This window comes from Corvus kubaryi, unplaced genomic scaffold (assembly GCF_017639235.1).
Source record: "Corvus kubaryi isolate FWS band 111438036 unplaced genomic scaffold, C.kubaryi_AGA036_p1.0 37396, whole genome shotgun sequence".
Classification (NCBI taxonomy): Eukaryota; Metazoa; Chordata; class Aves; order Passeriformes; family Corvidae; genus Corvus; species Corvus kubaryi.
The window spans coordinates 25,873,518-25,899,009 of NW_024581135.1; the positions used below are offsets into that span (position 1 = coordinate 25,873,518).

The following is a 25,492-nucleotide window of genomic DNA, read 5'->3' on the forward strand; positions in this document are numbered from 1 at the left end:
CTCCCCCGCCGCCCTTCACCTCCCGGGCAAAGGCGCCGCGCCCCGACCCTCCCGCTGGGCCCCGGCGGCCGTCTCACCCGCCTCCGGCGCTCTTCCCGGCGCTCGAAAGCTTCAAAAACCCCCCTGGCTCCCCGCACCCCCTACTGCGGCCTACGCCGCCCCGGCCGATCCCCGGCCTCGCGTAGCCCGCCTCCCCGCCCGCCCTGCACCCTCCGCACCGCCTGCCGCGCTACGCGAGCCCGGGGATGCAGGCCGGGCCTGGCTTACCTTTCCAGCTGCTTTTTTTTCCCTCCTCTCTCTCCTCTCCCCCCTTTCCCTCTGTTGGGCTGACAGATCAGAGTTTCCTCCCCAGCAGAGGGACTGGGAATGTGCTCGGGCTCTGTGCTGAGGAGCTGCTGCCCCCCTGTCTCTGAGAAGATCCTGCTTTTTGTGGGGAGGAAGCTTTGGGGGCTCTTTTATTATTTTAAAACTACAAAGTGCTCAGAGGGTAGGTGATTATTAAGGGGAATCCCTGAATATATTCTCCAGCAAAGAAGGCAGGGCTGCTGGGGCTGCTCAAGAAGAGAGCCAGCAGCCTCCTATAGCACCACTACAGGCACCGAGAGGACATAACATCAGAGAGCGGCTCCTCTGCCCTCCAAAACAACAACTTTCCTACCATCTTGGAGGTAGTAGAGAGGGATAGAGGGAGGGGGAAAAAAGTACAGAAGGTTTTTATAAAGTGTCAATTTGGAGGAGGGAGCCAAATGGCCAAAACCAAAATATTTTAACATTTGTGTGACTTTTTATTTTAAATAAAAATAAAATACAAAGGCTTGTGGCTGAAGAAATATTTTTTTTAATAACCTGTAAAGATCAACTCTCGGGAAAAAAATTTAAAGGAGGTATGGTAAAATATATATTTTTTGTAACTTTGTTGTTCTTAAAACCATGTAATTTTTTTCTGTATTTATAAAGTTGATAACTTTTTTGTCATTGTGTGATGGTTCTAAAAATTAGTGTGTAATTGTGAAAGTTGGTGTAACTTTTTTTTTTGTATTCGTAATCTTAGTAAACAGCTGAGATTTATGTCGGATAGTTTGGTGTAACTGTACCATAACGTCTTTCTTTCTCTCAAGGCATTGTAAATAAAATTGAATGTACGGATAGGAAAAAAAAAACCTTTTTTTTTTTTATTTTTACTTTTTTATTTCTTTCTAGAGTAGGCTATTTAGAGAAACTATGGGGGATTTAATGTGAGAGGAACCTGTGATAGATATCTGAGAAATTGTGCTGTCATAAATTTAGCATTGTCTGCCCTTCAGGATGGGATGTGAAAAAAACAGAACTCATAGCAAGAAATTTGGGGGCAATAGTTGAGTTTTGGTTTTAATGTTTTCAAAACACTTTGCAGCCTTCTAAAAATCTGTTTTGGTTCTTTTAATGTTTTGATTTGGGGACTTTGTTCTTGATATTTATGAATATTATCCCTGACTTACTTACAGAGTTGAGAAATGCTATAAATTTATACTACAGTGTCTTGTAATATAAATTAATAGTATTTTTCTTTGTTGCAGATTCTTTTATTAGATTGTAAAAGATATATTAAATGCTGTCAAAACAATGTGAGATGCTGTGGTGTATCTATAGGTGAAGATACTGATCACTGTATTCAGCAGATCTGTGGTAATGTTTCTTGAGGTAGTATTATGTACAGCCCTATTCAGAGATGAGCTGCAAAGATGCCTTTTTATTTGTCCCGAAGGAAGAGGAAATAATTAGGAAACTAATGAGCTATACGTTATGTTTTTTCCATTGTAAAAATTGTTCAGGTGGTATAAAGTAATTCAATTGCAGTCAGACTAAGGTCATATGGATGAAGGTACTGAATTGCTTAGTATGTTATCAACCTCGTCCTCTCCCCTCCCAAATCTGAAATATATTGGTTTAGTTGAGTTCTTGTAATCTTAAAAAAAAAAAATTCTGTCCTTTAGGTATATCCACATTTCAAAACGTACTTTGAGTTTGCCCAGCCTGCATGGTGAGCGTAGTTCATGTGTTCATATGGGTTTTTCATTTAGATAAATAGATTTTAATTAAAGTATGATTAAAAGTCAGCTGGTCTTTGTGTCAAACTGTTTATTTTTTGTTTAGCAGGGTTTTTTTTAGATTATGGTTAGTCTACCTAGCTCATTTTAGTAATCCAGAGTGTTGCATTCAATGAAATTACTGCATGGGAGGTGTTTTTCTGTTATTCAAATTTTTTTTCTGTTTTTCAGGTATTAATCCATTAAATGCATAATTCTGCTAATTTTAGAAAACAACAAAAAACCCCCAAATATGTTGCTCCTATATTGTATTTCAAAAGAGTTTGTGCTTTGTATAGAAGTAATGCAATAATTAGGGTCCTTCATAATTTTATCAGTCGTTATTGTATGCTCTGGAGCATGAAATATGATGATTATTTTTGTAAGCTATTTCAACAAAAACTATTTTTATATCCTATACCTAAAATTCATTACAGGAATGACAGGGATTACAAATGTTGGTCAGGTATGGGATGATTGAAAAACCGTAAGCCCTTTGAAATATTGCAAATAAATTATCTCAATTGATTCAGTAATTCAACAAATGTGGCATAAACTAGCATTTATTTTTCTTTTATTCTAAATAGATAGATAAAGGGACAAATTCTCAGACCCCAGTTTTGCAAATGCCTGCAGGCCTTGCTAGCACTTACTAATTCCAAAGTGTTTGAAGGATCACTCTATAATTCCTTGCATAAAACTCTTACCAAGTCAGTAGGATTTTGCTGGAGTACCAAATTGAAGTTTCTGTACAAAGTGATTTCTTGTATCAACCATTGTGTTAAACAAGAGAATTGCTGCTTTCAACTGTAATTCAATAGTTCAGTATAATTCAACTACAGTTCAAGTTCTCTTCATTGGGCTATTAAGATGTGGTTTGTGTTTTAGGAAGAGAGGCACACCATGAACAACTAATCTATGCTGCATCTCTCTGTGGTACTCTTGAGAATATCTGTACAGCACACTGAGTATCTTGGAATTGTATTTTTTTAATGGGATGCAGATGATACAACATTTTAGAGAAATGGCTCTCAATGCACTTGAGAACCTGTGCACTGAACCATTATTAAACCTTTTCTTTGGCTTATGTGTTTGACTTTGCAGATGCTGACTTTAATCGGATTACTTGCATGCCTAAATTTAAACATGCATCATAGTAGCATTACACATTTTGGTGACATTCTGAGATCTATTTGATGTCTGTTAATTGTGAAGCCAGAAGCTTAATGCCAAGCAAAAGGAGAAACATTTTGAATCTAGTTTGGAATAGGAAAAGTTGAAATGGGATACTTTTAGTATCTTGTACAAAAAAAAAAAAAATTCAGTCTTTTTAAGGAGGAGAAAGTAAAGACGAAAAATTTGCCAGATCTTAGTTACGTGGACTGTTGTGTAATCATGCAACAGAGAAATTAAAATTTGTACTTTATGGATAGAGAAATTTATTTAACAAAACTGTATTTACCTGAGAACAATTTGCTTTTCACTAAGTTATTAAGAGATGCAGATATTATTTTGATTGTTTTGCTGAAAATAAAATGTTACATGGTAACAACCTAAAGGAGCGATCTGCTAGCTTTAGTAATGTAGAATGAAATGATTTTTTTAAAAAAGATTTGCTTATCTTTATGGACAAGACTCTTAAGTTGGGACATACATTATTTTGATGGGTAGAGCAGTACTCTGAAATTACACTGGAGAACAAATTGGACTCTGAAACTTCTGTACAAGGACAACGTGTAAACCCGAAGCATAAAAGGTCCCCTGTACAACATTCAGAATTGTATTCTGAAGCTACCGTTTCTTCAGAATGGGTCTGTCTGCCTTGATTTAAATCGGCCTCATCCCTGAACCAACAGCTCCATCCAGTAAACTTATAGTACACTTGAGCATGGAGTGGTCAGCGAACATGAATGTTCTGTAAATCACAGGTTTCTGGCTAATGAGGCATTCTGTGCTGATGTGTCTCACTTGTATTAGTAGTGAGACGGAGGGCAGTGATGCAGTGAATAAGCTTTGTGAGTCTAATAAAGCAACGAAATAGGTGCTTTAGGTTGTACACCAGTTACTGGAGGAGGCTGCATCAAGAAATGAACCTTGACTCTCTCCCAAGGTCGTACATACCCCGAGTGCAGACCTCGAGAATTTCTGAAGCATGACTTAGACTCTGTGCATGTGATGAAGAGTCTCAGGTTCTCCACAAAATAGTGTTATAATGTCAGCATCTTGGTATTATTTCTTGAAAGACACACACTGAGGAAACAGTTCCAATGTCTTCAAATGCTTTTGAAAGGGATTAGCAATTTATCTAAAATGCAGGTGAATGTTGTGACGGGGAGGAACAATTCTTAATGTATAGATGTTAATTCGAGATATTCATATCCGAAGAGCCATGTTTGTATAGAGGATCTTGTCTTTAGGCGTTTGAAGACTGAAAAAGGTGAGAAATCAAATAAAACCCGAAGTTATGATACATTCTTCAAAGCAATATCTTGAGCAGCTGTTATGTGGTGTTAGTTTATTTAATAGTGACAAGTTCAGGGGTAAAGCTAACCATTAAATCCCAGAATATTAGTATTATGGGAAAATGCTTAGTCTTATTTTTCAACAATTCTTTAACACGGAAATTTTATAGCAATGGTTGTCTCGCATATCTGGGTTTCAGTTACTCTGTCTGCTGCAGTTGTGTGTATTTGCATGCTTTTTGCCCCTTTTCCAAACCACAGAGTCCTTATGTTAAAAACACTGTCTGCACTCTGAGGATTCTTCTCTAGGAAATACACCCAAGTTATGGCATAAATTGAGCTTCTTAATTCATCTGCTGAACTCCTTCAAACCCATGCTCCTGTATGGCAGATAGCACAGCTGAAAGTATAGGACGAGCCATATGTGCAACAGGGTAACTTTGCTTTACTTCATTTAAAGCCCTGAATGCTAGCAAAGCAACACGAAGTACAGATGACTAGTCTTGTTTTCCTGAGTCTTAGGGGCTTCATTAAAGCTTTTTTGAGCAATGGGAATTTTGCTGCAGGTTTCAGTAGGAGTATAGCTGCAGAAGTATTTAACCAATTGGGAGCAGATGTATGCTAGCTATTACATGATAATATAATTAATTGAGAGTGAACTGTACTGAAAATAGTAATTAACTAAGACTTCACTAATCTGTTCTTCATTATCAATGTGTATTTTAATCTACATTAAATAAATGGTATTGTCTTCCTAAAGCTCAGCAAAGACAAAACAGTAAGACTGTTAATTGTGGGAAGGTTGTCCAGAGTACGTTGGGTATCTGTGGAGACCTCTTTAAATAGAGGACAAATGAATGGAATAAACTGTCCCAGCAGAATGCTCTAATACCATCCCATTTTACTGGGAAGGCCTCTGTTAATTCAAAGTATACTATCGTATTTTTACTATCTGCTTCTGTCTATTGATATTTCGTTAACTGTAATTGTAGTGTTTAAGAAGCTATACACTTTAGTCCTTGTCTCTGCTATTAGTCCAGTTACTCATTTACATTTGGGTTGCAGAGGGTCTTGGTCACCACTGCAAGTTGGAAAGATGTGAATTCCCACTCTGGGCCAAATCAACAGTCTCTTAAGTCTTCTGAGAGTAGCTTCCAACAAAGGTGTGGAATATCCTGTGATGGATAATTGAGAAATAAAAAGCATCAAGGACAGGATTTTTCAAAAACAGTTGGAGCTGAACTAACATCAAAGCATAAGGCTTAATTAGTGTCTAGGGTCATGGGATTCCAGTGGCTTTTGAAAGTTATTTGTTACACATGAAGTTTTTTGCTCTTAGTATGTTTTTTTTTGATACATAGTTCTCATCTCTGATCCATTTCAAACATAAACACAGGTGTACAGACAACAAAAAGAAATAAAACAATTTCTTTGAAATATTAGTTAAGTATATTCAAAATTCAGTATTGGCTGAGTGAGGAGATGTCTCTACTCCCTCTTATGCCTCTAAATCTCAATAGGCTTCTCAGCATTAGGCACTGTGAATAGATGTGTACATGTAGGTGGAGGAAAACATAATAATTATTAACAGTGTTTAGCATAGCAGGCTTTGCTGATCATGGAATCACTCATTTTGTTTGAATCACAAGGCTTTATATGTGTTATTTATGTCTCTCTCTGCCATTTTTCTGTGGTGCTGAGCTATGGAGAGTTGGAGTAATCTGGGTACTTGGGGACACTGCTGACATCATTCCATCAACTAATATGTGTTACTGTAAAGTGTCTTTTGGATAAAACCTTACACAACAGAAAGGACCGTGACTTGTATAAGTCCACACACACAGTGAAGGATTTGGTGTTCATTTCTGAACTACGTTTTCCTTGTGACTCTCTGTGAACTTAAGTGTTTTGTTTGCAAAGGTTCTTGTGCCCATTTGGCATTTTATGAATAATAATAATCTGTTAACATCTATTAAGAAATTGAAAATGGTGTGTTGTGTTTGGCTTTGTTTTGTATTTTGTTGTTTTTAAATAGGAAGTTAAAAACTTCTTGAGCAATGCAACTTCTCAATTCTGGGAGAACTTAGGCATTTTAACGTTTTGTGGGGTTCTCGTACTCCGTCTAAAAAGCTTACTGCAGTTGTCAGCCAAGTCCTTAACTTTGAGCTGTTCTCCAGAATTCCCCATTTATTTAGTACTTTTTTTCCATGTTGGTAGTCAGCATGAAGTCCTCTTCTATCCGTTTGCTTCTCAGCACTTTCTCTGTTTGTCCTGTCAGTGCCTTGAAAGAGTCATCTTCCAACCCTTCATCATTAAAGGTGATTTCATCTTACTGCACGTTCGAAGGACAACACAACAAATCATTATTAGGAGACTGTCTTGTTTCGGGAGAGGATGTTTTGGCTTAGCCATTGTTTGGAGTATTTTATGAGGAGCAGGGGTGTGGGGATAGAGATGAAGTTATATTACCTTTCTCCTTTGGATTAAGGCTGATGCCAGTCTGCCACTCTGCTTTTCCTTTAGAGCTATGAGCCTTTTCCTTTAGAGCTGCCTTTTTGTTGGTTTCAACATTAAAATACAGCACATCCCCCAATCAAGCATGTAGCAGGCAGTCTTGCAAAAATTTTATCAGCCTCAGAAGAGGCACTGATTCAAAATCTTGTACTTCTTGGGGAAATGCTACAGACGCTCTCTTTTCTGCCTTGAGCTATGCTTCAAAATACATTAAAAAAATAAGTCAGTTACAACTATTTTTATGAATGGCCTAATTATGCTGGACATTTCAGAGTCTTGCTGAGGACATACCTGTTTGACTTGAATTCCGTTATGTTTCTTTTTACTGAAGAAGCTCACTACACTGCCCAGGGTTTTAAGCACTCTCCCTTTGGAACTACAGGGATGCACCCATGAGATGCTGTTGCTTTCAGTAAGGTGGCTATTGAACAGGGTTTGGGGTCTTTGTTTTGGTTTTGTTTGGTTGGTTTGGTTTTTTTTGTTTGATTTTTTTGTTGTTGTTTGGTTTGAAACCACAGTTTTAGACTTAGATGCTTAAATCTGCCTGCAGATATAGTTGCTCTTTAATCTGAAGTTTCTCTTTAATCTGACTGCACCTGGCCTATACTTGCTTGAAAATGTAACTGCATAGTATGGTTTTACCTTGAATTAACACACCCTTTGCCTTCTCTACTCCCCGCAACCACCTGCTGAAGATAAGGCTACAAAAAAGCAAGGTTTAATCTTAGTCATGTTCGGGGTTAATAGTTTGCACGCAAGAGCCGTGTTTACACAGGGCTGTGTTCAGAGAGAAGGATACTTAATGACTAACCCCATCCATCTCTCCCCAGACACATTCCTGTTCCTTGGCAGGCTGTACAGGCAGGAGTGCACAGGAGCAGGCGAGATGAAGGTTACTGCAGCTGAAGGTAACTGGCGATGCACCCGCTGAGAAGTTCTGCCAGTCGGCCACCAGGTGGAACCAGGGCTGCACTCGGGGAATTGCAGGAATTGCATCTCCTCCGGGGCTGGGCTCAGCTCCAAAACAAAGCCTGACAAAGCCCCTGCCCACTCCAGCACAGATAAAGGCACCCACCGGCCTTACACGTGGAGTGAGCTGCATCAGCACACTGGCGGCTCAGGCAGTGTGATCACCTGACTGGTCAGCCCTTACCTTAACCACCAAGAACAATACTCAGAGCATGTTTATCTCCCACCATCCCAGCTCTTTATCGCTGCTTTTTCGTAATTCTCTAATCTGAGGTTGCAGCTTCAGAACCGGCAAATAGGAGCACTAACTGTAAACTTTTTCTCTTAAATAAACAGAAGTAAGTTGCGTGAATAGCCCTGGTTTTGGAATTTTTGTTCCAGTATTTTGCCCAACCTATGCCACTTCCCTGCCTTTGCAGACCCCTATTATCTTTTTGTCTCTAGCTGGGTGAAAGCCTTCATGTGTACCAGCTGTCCAGCCACCAGAGCAAACAGAAGAGATAAGGGAAGGGCTACACTCTAAACGCAGTGGATAAGAATGCTAATTTAGATTTCTCTTTACTATCTAGTTTCCAACTGTCAAATTTATAGAGCCTTGTTGCTATTACCAAGTTTGGCTGAGTAAGTCTGTACTTGGTGACTAGTTAGGTGGGAAATAGAGTAGAAACAGGACAGAGAACACCACATGTACTTCTTTCCCTTCTTGCCTTTCTTGCTAAAGGCTGGACAGTTTCTGAATAGAAACAAGAATCTACTATACATACTAATTGAAGGACATAGAGCTTTCACAAAAATCAAAAAGCATTTCAAAGCTCCCGAAGTAATGCTACAATATTTAAGGGGAAAAAAAATCTAAAGCTTTTGAACCATTAAAAGTTCTGAAGTGGTAACTGACTTGTTGCACAGCTGAGGTTACTCCTCTATGTTTGTACACCATGGGGACAAAGGGGGTGAAAAAGGGTTTTCATCGTAGGAGCCTGAGAACCAAACGTTTTTCTGAATACAGGATTCAGCTACACCCTTTCTTCTTAAACATTTTGGCAGATGTCATACACATTTTTCTTCTGCTATGTGCCAATAAACCCCTGTTCCTCCTAAAGAGGTAACATTCCACAAGGAAGGTTTCATGCTCTACTTGGTCCTGTGAACTGCCCCATTAAAACCAGACTGCAGTCTCTCTTGCTGCCTCACTAACATGCATGGCAGTATCTGAATAAAATGAACAGTTGCCCTTTCTGTACCACCACGAGAACTGACCCCGTCCCTGTTGGTAACTGGAGTTGGCAGGCTGAGTAAAGCCATGCCCAACATTTAAGACCTAGCTCATGTAAGGACACCGTCATACACCAGGATAACCAGGAAGAGTTTTCTTCCTGGGCCAGAGGAAAACAATTTTTTTTAAAGTTACTTGTTTGTCACTGAAAAATTCTAAGCATGGAAGAAAAAAGGAATTTTATAAAACTAAGACTTCTACAGCAGCACCCCCATGCATTCAGTATTACTCTATGGTAAAAAGTGTAGCTTTTCCTCATGCAAAATTAACACTTTTTTTTTTTTATAATAGAATTGGAAGTGATGGCTTTATGATACTGTTCTCATTTTCACAATTCTTGGAAGAATTACACTGAACTTCAGTAGCCAGTTGAAGAGGAAGTTATCCTTCTTCCAAACTTATATAAACCAGCATAACACAGAGGGAGAAAGTTACTGGTCTGAAGTTACTCTAAAGCATAAAAAAACCCCCAACCACCCAATCAAAAAGTACCACACACAACCCCTTCCCCCACTTTGTTATATAAAGATCAATGCACAAAGAAACTGAGATTTTTTTTCTGTATTTGAACTGGTATAAAGGCTTTTTGTCTTTCTGCTAATTTTTAAAGCAGTTCAGTATGAGGAAGCTGTGTGAAGACTGCTTTTTTCCCCCACAACATCAAAATTATTTGTATTTTCTCCAAGAGCAGTCTCAACTGAAAGTAAATGAAGAAACATACAAATATCCAGAGCAGAGATAGGCCTGAACATTGGCATAAACCAGGTATGAGGGACAACTTCCTTTAAAAGTGCATTACAAAAATAGCACGTTCACATTCTGACCAGGGTTTAAAATTAAGATACCTGGATACCCTAGAAGAAAGTTACTATCTGGTATTTTTGTCGTGTACACTCCTTCCTAGAAAACCAAGATTTACTGAGTCTGAGTTGCTTACTGAATTCTTTTCATGGAAGAAGCACGAGCTACATGAATTACACAGGTAATAGGTGGCTTGGTATTATAATTTATTTGTATACAATCATAATGTACCCTGCCTCTGGGTACAGTAAGTTGAGTGCTGCATGTTCCCTCAGACACAGAAATAGTCCTGTAGTATGATGGGGCTATTTGAAGTGATGAAAATGTGAATGAAGGAAGGAAAAAAAATACAACAGCCTGTCAAATAGATTTTGAAAAAAAAGTATCAGTCACAGCAGTTAACTGCAACAAAAACTTAGATGGAGGTGGTGGCAGTCTGATTAGTCTCTAGCAGATGGAGGGCTCTTCTACTGCATGAGCACCTTCAACAACAGCTTTCACACACTTGGCCATTGTCTGTGATGCTCTACTGATAGAATCTGTAAAAAAAGAAATCCAAACATGTCAGTGCACAGACACAATACAAAATAAATTTAGTACAAGACTGGATACAAAGAGGATAAATAAAATCACTTAGTTGAAAATACAGTCTGTGCTTTATGTAAATTCCAAATAATTTTACTGAAAAATTTTGTTTCTTCCAAAGACTCAAATCCTGTGTATCTTAGCAGAAAGCTTTAAATTAATTGTAAGAACCTTACTGTAAAGCTAAGTAAAATGTTCTGCTGATTTCAGAAAGGAAAGCCCACACTATACATACCCACACTATACATACCTGTCATATAAAAGTCTTTTATTGTGAGCTGAGGTGGAACAAGAGGATCAGCAAGAAGCTGTTGCTTCGCTAACTGTGGTAAGAAAGGAAAAGAAAGTCACCTTTATGATAGGAACTTGTTACCAAAGCATTTGTTTCGCGAATTCTGCATTCAGTGCGTGTCAAAAATGCTTCTCATACTACATGTGAAGATTTTTTTTAAAAAGCATTATGCTATATAACAGCACTAAATCATGCCAAGATGCTTCAGTTTTGTTTACCTTTGCCAATTCATTTGCCTGGATGAAGTAGTTAGCTTCTTCCACATCATCATATCGAACCAGGTTGGGTGATACTTCTTCTAAACGCTTCCGTATTTGATCAAGGTTCTCATAAGGCAAGGTCAAACCAGCCAACTAAGAGATTCACAGAAAGAAATGCCCTAAATTCTAGGGATTTAATTCATAGTGGTTTAGATTACCAATCCATTAACATCCCTAAGGTAAAGTGGGGAAAAGCCTACACTCCTGAAAACACAGGCAGTTAGAATGCACAAACTGAAGCAAAGTCACAGTGTTCTGTTGCACTTCTGATGCCTACATAGTCAACACTTCCCCATGTTAAAAACCAGGCTGTCCTGTTTGCTATACACAGGATAAAAAGAAAAGAAGTACTTTTCTCCTTCCATACTTGCATTTTCCTTAGTTTACCACCAAAGGTGATAAAAGTTGATGCAATTATCAATGCATCTTGTTCCCTGTGAGTAGTGAGCACGTATCTGACCTCATCTAATGACACCAGATCCTGGCCTCAAGAGTCTATGCTGTTTTCTTTCTAAAAAACAAGAAACTGCATGCTCCCAGCAGCTTCTTCTAAAGCACTTCACAAAGACCTGCAAAATTTGCAGAGCTTTCCCATTATGCATTCCAACAACATACAGCAGCCACAATAATAGAGCAATCCTCAAAAGGGAAACAATATGATTTAACTCACAGAATTAACACAGGATTCAATACAAAACATTACTTCTTAAAACTATGTGTTTCCCTGAAAATCTACCTTTTTTTTTACATTGGAAAGTGTTTAGAAAAAGGAACTTAACCTCTCAGTGTATTTTTATTAGAAGCAACTTAAAACAGCAACAGTACCTCAGAGACAGCCCTAATAATTTTCCAGTCTTCCCTCGCCATCCCGGGAGGTGTTACTGCTACTCTTGTCTGCTGGGCCCGACCTTCAGTATTTACATATGTGGCTGCCTTCTCTGTGTATGCTGCTCCTGGGAGAATAACATCAGCCATGGGAGCTCCCACATCCCCATGGTGCCCTAAATACATGGGAAGAAGAAACAGTACACAACCACATGAGACATAAGTAAGTCAAAATAAAAAGAAATGCTTTACTAACACAGAATTTCTGTGTTCCCAGAAAAAAAGGATTTTCTAAGTTTTGCTCAGCCAGTAATCTGAAGACTGTTAGGCTGACTGCTCTGAGGTCTTACTTGCCTAACACATTGGGGAGAATGAATGGACTACAAGGAGGAGTAAATGGTACTTCAGTCTCTATAGTCACTCAGATTTGGGAGGTTCTTGGAACAAGTATTGTTAGATTAAGATCATGTTTTGGTATGATAGAACAGCTGGAAACTAAAGCTGTTTTGTCTGCCAGGTCTGAAGCTATATTTCTGAAGACCTATACTGGTTTATATTCCCTTATTACTCATCAACTGTTTCCCATCTTTACCTAAGATATAGGTAACCAGTATCTCAGTTATGTGTTAGAAGTTCCGCTTCTTGGTGGAAAACAAAGGCTGAAATTCCTCAAAGGTTTTTATGCCACTGCTTATGCTTTTCTCCAACACTTCTTAATTTACATGTACTAATTACCTTGATAGATGATAAAACAGTCCTTTGGCAAGTCTTGACGTGTTACACAACCCGAATCTGCTCCCAAGAGATACAATACTTTGGGAGGATTTTTCCTAATTGCCTCGACTCCTGGTTTGAAACCCAGGTCCAAAGCAGCTACTTGACTTGCAACCCTGTAGGAACAAATACATCGTGACTTTTAAGTTATGTCAGAATTCTCCCTCTCCCATCAGAACAGACCTAACTTCTTTTTCTGACTAAATATTTTGAAGGGATGTAAAGAGGTTCCTAGCAGTAACAAGACAAACATGAAGCTTAAAGGCAGCTGAAATTTTTGACAGAGTATCAAGTTAGTTCTGCATTTTGACAACCTGACACCATTTAAAGTTTTCACAGGCAATGTCACCTATTTAAGATGGGAGAGCAAGAATAAAGGTGCACGTTGAAAGTCAGGACCTAGCAGCAGGCAGCTTACTGGTGAAGCTTGATGCTCCAGATGACATTTGAGCTACGAATGGAACTCATCAGGCCTTTAATTCAGGGCACTCACATGGAAGATGAAAGACCAGCTCTTGGGCCATCACTACTCAAAATCATCAAAGACTTAAGACCACTATTTCATCACTATTCATTTATTCACACATAAAAATACTTTTAAAATAATGAAATAATCATTCTCATTTTCTGGCAGTCTTCCTTTTCCAAAGCAACAGTTTTGCATAATCCTCCATAATCAGGTGCCAGTCTTATTTAAAAGAAAAAAGATTCTCTCTAGAGTACAGTCTTCCAATGTAACTCATTTTGTCTGACACAGACACAGAGGTTTCAATAAGTTAAGCTGCTTTTTACACTTAAGGTAGAACGGATGGTGCACCATAAGTACAGAAGTCAATATGAAAGACTGCCAAACCACACTTGTATCATGAGTGTTCTTTAACTCATCAGTGTTTTGGTACTAAGTATTTCAGTTTCAGCAGCAGAATGTTATATTTAAGTTTCCTTCAGAGGACCAAGCCCTGCTCTAACTATACTAGTTTTACATCAATGAAGCTGCTTTTGGCAGAAGAAATTTGTTGAGTCTCCGGAACAGAGTGCCATTACATTTGTTGAAATAATTTTTCCTTTACAGAGATGGTCAATTTGACAGTCAGAATTTTAGAAAGGGAGTGGTGGAGGATTGTCCAAGAGACGCTTGTCTATTTAAAGGAGTAATAGCCTGATAAACTGAATAGCTAAGATTAAAAACCCTCAGATGAAAATCTTTGAAGCTTTTCTATTAACTATTCAGTTGAGAAGCTGCACAGTAAAAGGAATGTTAAAAAAAACAAACAAACCATATTATTTAAATATGCTTGCCATTTTGTTTTTCTTCCTCTAGATAAAATGGAGTCATTTAGCAAGTGACACTGGTCTGCTGTGCATCCTACTGAGCACTGTGGTAGATGTTTTTAAACTCTCTTGTAATCTATGCCTAAATCGAAACCTTAAATTCTACATTTGAATATAATAAATTAACAAAATCTCATGGAGAGCCTGAAAAGTTTGCCAGGTCAAGGAATCCATTTTTATTAAGAAGATTTTGCTAGCTTGTACTTCAGGTTTGTATATCCCCTACAGGTTTTAACCCATTAAGTTGCTTGTGTGTATACAAAGCAATCTGTACACATACATTGTGGTAACCCGTGTAGTCCAACGTGCAAGCAAGCTACTCCCAAAAAAATTTTAAAGCAAACCTGTGTAGGATGTTCATGACTTTCCAATCAGCATCAGCACCACTCTTGGCCCTGGCATTCTGTGCAATGGTGGAAACAGCAGCATGGATGGCGGCTCCGTCACTGCGCTGCAGGGCTGCGCTTCCCACCACCACCATCGGCTTTTTGGCATGGTCGAGGACCTATGCAAGTCAAGAACCAGAAATTCATTCCACAGCTATGAAGACAATTCTTGATACAGAAAATGTAATAAATCCCAAAATTTCTCCATAACTCTTCCATGCAAATCTACAGTTCCAAAGTGGTCATTGTTTCATTTAGAGATAAAGCCAAGAGAAACTGCTGTAAAGCAGGAAACTACCTTGTAAACACAGAACTGTGCACTCGATAACCACACATTTAAGTGGAAACAGCAACGCCTTAAACAGCCTGTTTTATGTCAAGAACTATTCCAGGAGTTTCCTGCACTGCACAGTTTTGCACACCTGAATATATTACACAGTTTATACATATTTTGTGCACACTAATCATTACCTCATCTCTGCATTCGATTAAAAGCACATAACCCCATCTACAATATGGTACTTTTCTTCAAATCTGTCTCTGGGGAATTCAGATTATTACTGTGGAATAAATCTGTGGAATTTAACAGTCACACTCTTAAGTTCTGTGTACCTTGGAGAAGGCATGTTTGCCAGAAGCAATGTCCTGAAGTATCTGTGGGGAGTCTCCTAGATGTTCATAAGTGTAAGTCAAATTCACAGGAGAGCCGACAAGGGCCACTTGCAAGTCATTGTGAAGCCAGCTGAAAAGACAGCAAACATTTTATAAAAATTTTAAAAATACAGAGTTTTACCCAACCAAAGCCACTAATTATAACTTCAGCAGTAACTTAAAATAGGATTGCAAAGGAATTTAAATGGCATTCACTGTTTTCTTAACATGCAGTTTAGCTTTTATTCTGGCTTAAGCAAGCCTAAAGGTTTCTTAGGATTATTTCTCTAGATATGTTCCAGAAACAGCACAGCAACACACCTTACGACAACTTCACAACTCAATTCCCTCCTCCCCTCAAACTTCTGCCAATTCAGTTTTAGAAATCCACTTATTTCTTAGATAAACACAGAAAAATTTAGCTAGCTGATTAGCCATTTTTTCTTTTCTGCAGCTTCTCATGGCACAGACTTATAAAAATACATGAAACATATACATTCAAAAGCCTCACTGCATTTTCTCCTCTCAAAATTTCAACATCATTACTGTTTAAAATTACATTATCCTAGCATTAAGAAGGACAGGGCTTTTATAGACCTCACTTGCCTCATACTGACATATGTTATTAAAATTGAATTAGCTATGTTCAAAAGTTTGGGCAAGCCACACTACTTGGCAAAGAAAATGTTAAACTTGAATGACTGCTTCTAAACTCAGCACATCTGATTTGTTACAATACAAGAAGCAGTAAACCGATGCTGAAAATAAATCTGCAAGGAATATGCTTCAACAGACTTCTATAAAACAGAGAATCTGAGGTGTCTGTGTAATGTAACAAAGGAATAATGTCTGAGTAGATGAACTTAATGTAAAATGTCAAAGTGAGAATGAACTAGCTCTACACTATAGGGTACTACCCTTTTTCCACACATAAATAACCATTCCCATTACTAAAAGGTGAACTAAATCCAATGATCCCATCTGAATGAATGCTCTCAAGTTACTGCCTGCAGCTCCAACCAAGCATTCTATCAAATCCAGATGGATTCACATGCTTATTCGCCACCAAGGAATACAAACCTCTTTCGAATTCTAGCATTAAAAAGCGGTGCCTCAAAGCGTGGATTGGTGCCAACCAGAAGGAGGACATCTGCCTCCTCCACCCCAGCAATCTTAGTATTCAGCAGGTAGTTAGAGCGTAAATCCGTGCTATAACAAAAAGATGTAAGAAAGAGGATGAAAATTCAGTAGAGGGAAGGAATGGTAAAGATTGTAGATGCTCAAAATACTTTTTCATCTTGGGGAAAGAAAGAGAAAGAAGAGATTTCTCAATCCAAATTACTAATCATAACTGTACTAAAGTTTTCACACCACAAATAGAAATAGACCAACTTATCCAGCTCACAAGAGAGTAACTGGCTTTCAGTAACTCACTGGTAAACTGCAGCAGCCATACATACAGTACAACATGGGGGTAAAGCATGCAACCCTTGCTGGAGTAGAGATTAACTATGCATCAACTCACAATCCATAAATACTCTCTATATGTGAGTATTGTAAATTCAAATAAACAGTGCATCAGCAATTGTTATCCCTGCTAATTTCAGAATATTGCCATGAGATGATCTGCAGACTGGAAAATTTATTAACATACTAATTACAGACAGACATTGCCTGTCCTCTTACCCAGCTCCAGCAGTAGGGAAGATCTCTTCAGTGCAGAGTGTATCGCAATTCACTCTATTCAGTAGGTCTTTCAGAGCTATTAGTGCTTCTGCATCCACCAGCCCTCCTACAACTGCTGCTACTTCCTTACCGTCAACTGCCTGGAGCTGGAGAGAAAGGAAGTATAAACACAAACAAAAGAAACCACTGAAATAAATTCTCATTTGGCCCAGGTAAATACTTGTCATATTAAGGTGTGCCAAAGCCAGCAGTGCAACCACTGGCCTGGAGTAGCACAAATGGATCAGTGGTGTCTGATTCCTGCCAGGCAGCAACTCCAGCTCCTTCAGAACTCATGATAAGGAAAGAGGAGCTCTCTGTATTCTATGCAGGTCTCTCCTACTTGAGTCATCACTCAGATGTAGCTAATTCTCATTTGGTATGGTGAGAGAGGAAGGTTGGTGAATGCTTTTATTTTAAGAAAGCCACAGTGCAGACAGAATACAAACTTCCCTAACACAAGCTCTGGTAGTAAACTTAAGTCAAAGGCATTATCTGAGAAGCAAGAGTTTTTGTAACAAACCCTGCTACTGTAGTATGGGCAAAAACATCTTTGAGGAAAGTTCAATTACAGTTATTCAATTCTACTTCACCCACATAAAATTTTTAATCAAAATCCCGAGCAGTCATGCAGCACTTCATTTGAGCTGCAAAATCAATCACCACACAGAGAAAGCACTGAGAAAGCACAATTCAGATATAAGTAATACAGATTTAATGTCTTTGATGGCAAAAGTGGTGATAGCACGGTTTAAATAAATTTAAAGATGTCTTCAGATAGATCAGAGTATTCGGGAAAATTGCTTCCTCCTAAATTTCTGAAGAAACAGTTTACTTTCCTATTTGAATAAAAGTAATTTCTCTCCCAATGCTCCAAATGAAAGCAAAAGTTCTTTAAAAGGTCCAATCCATGAAACAGGAAGTATTAGTAAAAATGAGAAATTTATGAGGAAACACAATGGATTAGCAAATGTTCCCCTCTAACCTTAAAGAGAAAAGCTTTTTTGATATAACCCATTTGATATTAATATTTGTAATACATCCAGCTTTAGAAATTAATTTTAGACTACTTCTATTGAAAACCGTTCTTACCACACCAGCAACACGAGCTAAAACATCCTCCCATGAGGCATAAACAAACACTCCTTTCTCATTTTTGATCATTGGCTGAGTAAGTCTCTGACGCTTCAGACCATCATAAGCAAACCTAAATGAACAACAAGAATATTATAAAAGAACAAAGATAAAGATAATTGTGTATAATTCAGTGAGTTTTCTAATTGCAAGCTTTTAGAAAAGAGAAATATTTCCCCCGAAAGTTTTTCTTCTCAAAAACACACAAAGCAACCAGTAATACAAATAAGTTACTGTGAAAATAAGGTACAAAAATCAGAACATTAGAAAACTCAGCAACTTCAATTATAGAATTAAAAAACATTTTACCAATTTTTTTTTTTCACTGTAGCTTTACAATACTAAGAGTTGAATCCCAAAGTCAGTGCTACTGTGCACATTTCTCGTTCTGCAAAGTGTGCCTTTAATGCATGTATAAAGATGTAGGTACAACCACATCCACACACCTTGTTTTGTCAGATATCCATTCCTCATTGATATCTTCATGCAGCCTTGGCAAAATTCTCATCACTTCTCCAGTTCTTGTGCTCACTACGATGTTGCTTCCAACTGCATCAAGCACATCAATTGACTCTACCTTCCTGTTTAGAAGAACAAATAAACCATTTTCAGTCTTTCATATATAAGTAGCAACAGTGTCTTATTTTTGGCCTGAATAGAGTTAATTTTCTTCCTAGTAACTGGTATAGTGCTGTATTTTGGGTGTAGGGTGAGAATAGTGTGATAACACAGGGATGTTCTAGTTGTTGCTAAGCAACATTTACACCACATTAAGGACTTCTCAGCTTCTCACCCAGTCCCACCAGCAAGGAGGCTCGGGGGCACAAGAATCTGGGGGAACACAGGCAGGACAGCTGACCCCAACAGGCCAAAGGGATGTTCTGCACCACACAGCAGCAAGCTCAGCATATGAACTAGGGGGAAAGCTGGCTGGGGGCTGCTGCTCCAGGACTGGCTGGGCAACTGCAGTGTGCATCACTTGCTTTTGCATATACTAATTCTTTTATCATTATTATAATTTTCTTTTTCTGTCTACTAAACTGTGTTTATTTCAGCCCATAAATTTTATCTTTTTCCTCCCCAATTTTCTCTCCCATTCTCCATGGGGGACTGAAGTAAGCAAGTGGCTATGTGGTGTTTAGCTGCCTGCTGAATTAAATCACAACAGTCCTTTTAAGCACCCAGTGGGGGCATGAAGAGTTGAGATAACAACAGATCTGACCAGAGTGTGTGAAAACGACTTTGTTACAAGTATTCATTGTATTAGTTTAACGGGCACTAGTCTCGGAGTTGCTGCACACGTTCTCAGAGCTGTGTTATGTAACACCTTGCTGGCTGGATACGTTCCCTGTTTGCTGTTTACTATCTCTGGAAGGTGGGTTAAGGATGTCATCCCGTTATAGTGTGCTACACTGGTTTATGACAGGACAGAATTGCCGGTCCAGAGTCTGATCCGGTGCTTGCGCTCAGCACCGCTGCCGGCTCCGAGCTTCGGGAGCCCTCCAGCGGACCCTGTTGGTAATTACACCCTCCCTTCTCGGAGAGCCGATCTGTGGGGAGACACCTTCCTCCCTCCGCCTTCCCCTGCTCCTCCAGACTCATTGCAATAGCTCCTGAGGATTTGGAATGTCCTTGGGATGCTCAAACCAGCATGCCCCTATGTTCGAGGCCAGGCTGGATAAAGTCGTGAGTAACCTGGTCTAGTGGGAGGTGTCCCTGTGCATGGCAGGGGTAGTTGGGATTCTATGATTTTCAAGATCCATTCCAACCCTTAACATTCTGTGATTCTGTCTCCTCAATGTGTTTTCAGGTCTTGTTTAGGGTTAAACAGCTACTTAAGAAAATCACACGGAGATCTGCTCTGAGGCTGGACAGCTTAGTTTCACAAGATAGTTTAAATAGTATCTTCAACAATTACTCAGTTAATGAATTTGTATTTTCCTTTATACACATCTTTTACTAAGCAATCAGCACAACCTACAAGTCAAAAACATTTAAGGGTAAAAAAAAGGGAAGAGCAGTCTATAAGCTATAACATTCTTCCTTTTTTAAATAAGCTGTAAGTAACAGAATTTGTGTTAGATTCAGTCTATGGAAAAGTCTACCACAAAAATGCAGAAAACAAAAATCAGAGAAAACCCTTGGTATCACAGATGGACATATTCTAAGATAAGGTGTAAGACACAGAGAAAGCTGTGTCTTCAGTATGAGTTAAGACACCTACCTTGTCTCCCATGGGCGTGCAGTAAAAGCATATGGCTTGGAGGTAAGAGCACCAACTGGGCAGATGTCAATAATATTTCCTGATAACTCAGACATAAACATTTTTTCAACGTAAGTACCAACTTGCATATCATTTCCTCTTCCGGTTGTTCCCAAGTCATCTACCCCTGCAACCTCACTGGCAAACCTGGTAGATGCACAAAGGAGGAGAAACATATCTGGAATATACAACTGCAACACAGAACATTTTTCAGCCCTCATCTCGTTTTCTTAAGATAAAACATTAATTCATACACCTGAAAGAAGAAAACAATTGTTTAGATGCATTAGTCAGTGCCATCACATGCAGGAGCATCTGCAGAATTTCATTCAGAAAGGGCTACAAAAATTAGGGGGAGTTACATCAAAAAACAGAACAGTTCCGTACTCACTGTATTACACAAACTGAGTCCAAGATTAGTCCTAACTAACAAGTTCTTTCTAGAACTAGTTGGGTACATTGTATTCTTTTCCATCTGGCTCAAGTTGGCTGCTACTGCATCTCAGGACTACAGAACAGCACAAATATAGCTACCAGAGGCTATCAAAAATAAACAGATCTTACAACTGTGGCTGAGGAAGTCATATATCCATTCTGGCACCAACACCATGGGACCAGTTCTGCCCTGCAGAACTCTGATTTCACTTTCATGTATTGGCCATCTCTCTATTTCCTGTCTGGTAGCTCCAGGAAACCAGCTATCAGTCACTAACAGAAATAAAAATTTTAAGTACAATCAGAAAAGAAAGTTTTTAAAAACTGACTACCCCTCATGGGGTTGCTTTCACTAGTAACAAACTGACACAAATATGCCTGCTCAGTACTCTCCTCAGTGAAAAGTAAACGTTACCTGATGCATCGAGTGCACTGGATACACCGAGTCATGATGGTTTTGACTAACGGGCCAATGTTCTTGTCCTCCACAGCACGTTTGCCCTCTCTAAATCTGCTCCTGTCACTGCCAAACATCATTGATTGGTCCTAGAACAGACAACAGAACACACACATATCCAGGCTGCTGGATATGCACAGTTTCATCTAAGACAAAAGTATTATACATAAGTCTACACAATTTAATTGGATGTTGTACCTGTAGATCACATTCTCCACCCTGATCACAGATAGGGCAGTCCAATGGGTGATTTGCCAGCAGAAACTCCATTACACCCTCTCTGTTAGGTTCAGAGAATGAAGTTAATGTCAACTTAACACCATTTAGCAGATAGTACAACTAATCAGCCAAAGGAGGCTAAAAGAAAGGTACCTTGCTTTCCTGGACTTCTCAGAGTTTGTCAGTATATTCCAGCCCTTCATAACTGGCATGGCACAAGCAGCAACTGGCTGCAATCACCATAAAAAGCAAGCATGAATACAATATATTTCTTCTCAGCATGGGCACAAACCCCCACTCCCTCCTCCGTAATTCTAAGGTAGGTATCCATTATAAATAAATAGAAATAAAGAGGTCTGCAAGGGAAAAAAATAGTCTAACTGATAAAGTCGCTAGAAGCCATATTTAGTAATAATCTGCTATATAAAAAGGTTAAATTAGTTATGATTTATTTAACGTTAAAAATTCTACCATTTCCGGTCCCAATTCAAGCAGTTACAGCATTAAGAATGTCAGTTGTAACAGGTACAAGGCAAATCAAAGAGCTTCAGCAGACATCTGGAAAACCTCTAGAACTGAAGTTCAGAGTGTGAATAATTTACAAGACATTTATTTGCACAAAGCCTGTATAAAGTCTTGGAATAAAATTCTTCTCGAGATTACTGCAAGATGAACAAGAATGCCTGCTCAGTAAGCAAATCCCTCTTACTTTTCAATCCCATTGTGACTTCCACCTTTAGTGATAACCCAACATTTCCAGAGACCCAAAGCTCAAACTATGGAATTGAAGTTGGGGTGACCTAAAGAATTTTATGTGTGAGTATAAACGTGTAATCCAAGACTGAACTTCAAAAGAAAGTGCATAGATTTCTTAGTACTGCTGAAGACAGTGTTCACTCCTGAAATCAACTACTATTTCCCAAGAGATATGAATGCATTAAAATAGAAACTACTAACTGCAATCTTTACTTAGAATGCAGATGGTTATCCTACAGCTAAATTCATACAGTATCTGAAGTTTATTATTTATGTAGTATCAGCTGAAAATGCATGGCTGAAGCTTGAACTACAAAGCATAAAATGCATCTAACTGCAAACACACAGCTATCAAATGCTCATATCCAAGAGCAAGATAATCCATAATAACCTGAGAACTGACTCTGACCCATAGGCAATCCCTGCTGTCCAGCAGGGAGATGAGAAAAAAATGCTCTGAGCAGCTAAATGACAACAATTATTTACAAGATTTAAACTAGGACCAAGCACAGAAAAAAACTCCTATTGAATTCCATATTGCAATTCCTACGAAACACAAACAATACCTTTGGAGCTTTCTCTATTTCCACAAGACACATCCTACAGTTCCCAGCAACAGAGAGACGATCATGGTAACAAAAACGAGGTATCTGAACTCCAGCCTTTTCACAGGCCTATAAAAAAATAAGAAACAAAGGAGAATTAAATCTTAGTTAGACTTTCCAGCTCCACCTCAGAAAACACTAAGCAGCTTTTCAAAGAGTAATATTGTCAGTGCTCAAGAATAGAGTGCATTTGACCTTCCATCTTAAGAAGTGACCATAAATAAAAAATTGTGACAAAGCAAAAAAATGCCAAGATGTCAATTACAAATACAGTTTCTCTAACCTTTGTAAATGATTGAGGAAATGAGAACTGACCCCTCTTTCATTCTTTGCTCCAATAATAGAGACAGTTCTCTGTAACAGGGCACTAACAATATAAATAACTTTTTTAAGAACACAAACACTCTTTAAAGAAAAGTGCATCAAAACAAAAACTGAAAAACATAAAGAGAGCAACAACAGGCATAATGATTTCAGATAATTCAGCAACACTGACACTCTGTATAAAGGTACTCCAGCAGAGTCAATCTTCAACTTCAGCAGACCCCAAACTCAATGACAACATGACAGAAGAGGAGACAGGAGGACAGAGCCAACAAACTTGCAGAGAACAGATGAAGACAGCCTTTCCTGCATAAAACCCCCACAGCTGATGGGGGTTTACGGGATCTATGTTACAGCATAACAGCTATGCCTGCCAGAAGAAATACCACCAACTTTAATAAAAAAGCCCTCTAACAAGATATAATTTTTCTGACAATTTCTACCAAAAGCAAAAAGAACCATGTCAGCAAACCTGAAAAGCTAATTTGAAAAAATAGCACTTAAGAAAAATTTACACTAGGTTCCTGCTGGGGGCATTCTAATGCCTAAATAAATTAGGAACTTGTATCCAAAGAACAAAGGCTACATATTGAAATAAATTATGTACTTTAATATTCTAACTCACTATACACATCCCCATTTAATGGCTCCTTAAAAAGAAGCTTTACTTGACACTTAAGCCTGAAAGGCAACAATGCTCAGTACAGGCTGGGAGATCCAGATTCCCTTTCTTCCCACACTAAGAATAATAAAAGCAGCTAAGGATGAGCACTCTGAATTGTAACAGCTAATAACCAAAAGGAGACAATCCCTCATTTAACCAAGACACACTGTAACAAGACTTTACAAAATTTACGGGTTCTGAAAGACTACGAGGTCACTTATTGTTCAGAGACAGAAGTTCAACCAGAATTTATCAAAGTCTGTTATTGCATTGCATAAATTTTTGTAGCTGGGATTGATGCTGCATGCATCTTCTTTCAGGCAACCATAGTGTATTTTTCTTTTTCATACACTGAATTCCTCCAAGGATTTCTGTCACATGAAGTTGCATCACAGTCAGTTAAAACACCCCTAAAGAATTGCAAGAAACTATGTAAAGGTGGGTAGGTTTCTGCTATGTGGAATAGAACATGCTGCCAAGAAGTACGATGGGAAGTCCCAGAAAATTCAGAATGCCATTCCCCACACCTGCAGTACTGTGGTTCCCGGGTTCACCAATACAGGATGGCCATCCACAAACACCTCTATTTGGTTGCTGGTTGCTGTTGCAGTTGTACGTCCTGAAGGACACGGAAAAAGAAAACAAAAACAACTTTCACTTACTGCTAGATGCAAACCATCAGACCCCACACTCCTGATTTTAGTTATACAGTGCTGATAGAACCCCAGTTCTACAAACAGTGCAACGCAGAATCCCTTAGCCTGCAAACCAAGCATGCACACGTGCCCTTCAATAAATAAACTGCACATAAGTTTATCACCACAGACCCAGGTATAAACTACACTTACCACATACTCTGGAGGACGGGGTGACCCCAGCTAAGGTCCTGGGGACAGCAAGCAGTCGAAGCATGGTGCTTTAGTAAAGAGAGAAAACGGCACTGTTGTTATTAGTTTGAATGTCTGCTGACAAGTTTTAAACAGGCAGAGTAAAAACTTCTACAGCAGTTGGAAAGGAGCACGTATATACACCTGTATGTACGCTTATGGGAGACCGAGTTACCGCCTTCAGACACAAGATATGGTTCTTCAGCAATTTATACACACGCATAGGAACGTCACCGAGCGGCCTCTCCGCCTGCAGCGGAGCGCCGGCCCCTACCCCGCTCCCCCACGGACCCGACGGCGCAGCTCGGCGGCGGCGGGCCCGGTGCTGTCGTCCCCGCGGCCGAGGGCACGCCCGGCAACAGCGCTACACGACGCGCGGGTCACCTTGGAGGCGCCGCTGCCTGCTGGGCAGCCCCCGGCCCGTCAAGGACACCGGGAGCGGCGGCGGCGCCCGGAGCGGCGGCACCGCGCCCACCGAGCCCGCGCCGCAGCGGCACCGCCGTTACCTGGCGCGGGACGGGCGGCGGCGCCGCGGGACGGCTGCGCTCCGCCTCGGCCTTTATGGCGGCGGCCTCGGGCCTTTCCGCCGCTGCCCTCAGCCACCTTCGGCAATCTCCGGAGCCTTCTTCGGCAATCTCCAGAGAGGGCAGTCCACACTCGGGAACCTCCGGAGCGAACCGCTTCGGGTATTTCCGGCAAGTAGTCGGCGAACGATGACAGGAGCAATTTCCGCCACTAGCCCACAGCCTTTTCGGCCACCGTCACACGCACTACCCTTCTCTCGGCAATTTCCGTCCCTTTCCGCTGCTTTCTTCGCCCAACTCCGGCAATTT

At 39.6% G+C, this 25,492-nt stretch overlaps 1 protein-coding gene and 1 long non-coding RNA gene across 4 annotated transcripts; one reads left to right on the forward strand and one right to left on the reverse strand.

Annotated features, from left to right (window-relative positions):
• The first annotated feature begins 843 nt into the window (after window positions 1–843).
• Window positions 844–8,365, forward strand: LOC121670838. Its single transcript, XR_006018299.1, has 2 exons — window positions 844–884; window positions 7,873–8,365. It is a non-coding gene; the product is annotated as an uncharacterized LOC121670838 (long non-coding RNA).
• Window positions 8,366–10,270: 1,905 nt separating this feature from the next.
• NDUFS1 (NADH:ubiquinone oxidoreductase core subunit S1) lies at window positions 10,271–25,255 on the reverse strand. 3 transcript variants are annotated; one of them, XM_042041191.1, is made up of 19 exons: window positions 25,166–25,255; window positions 24,621–24,688; window positions 24,300–24,391; window positions 22,746–22,853; window positions 21,577–21,653; window positions 21,403–21,484; window positions 21,163–21,293; window positions 20,274–20,459; window positions 18,496–18,630; window positions 18,008–18,122; window positions 16,877–17,022; window positions 16,271–16,399; window positions 15,152–15,281; window positions 14,498–14,658; window positions 12,783–12,937; window positions 12,048–12,223; window positions 11,181–11,315; window positions 10,921–10,993; window positions 10,271–10,624 (listed from the first exon to the last, which is right to left on the reverse strand). In XM_042041191.1, exons 2-19 carry the CDS (start codon window positions 24,682–24,684, stop codon window positions 10,533–10,535), a joined length of 2,187 nt encoding a protein of 728 aa, XP_041897125.1. In that variant the 5' UTR covers window positions 24,685–24,688; window positions 25,166–25,255; the 3' UTR covers window positions 10,271–10,532. The 3 variants fall into 3 exon arrangements, with proteins under 3 accessions (XP_041897125.1, XP_041897127.1, XP_041897126.1); XM_042041193.1 differs by lacking the exon at window positions 25,166–25,255 and adding an exon at window positions 24,951–24,973; XM_042041192.1 differs by lacking the exon at window positions 25,166–25,255 and adding an exon at window positions 24,804–24,875.
• Between the last annotated feature and the right edge of the window lie 237 nt (window positions 25,256–25,492).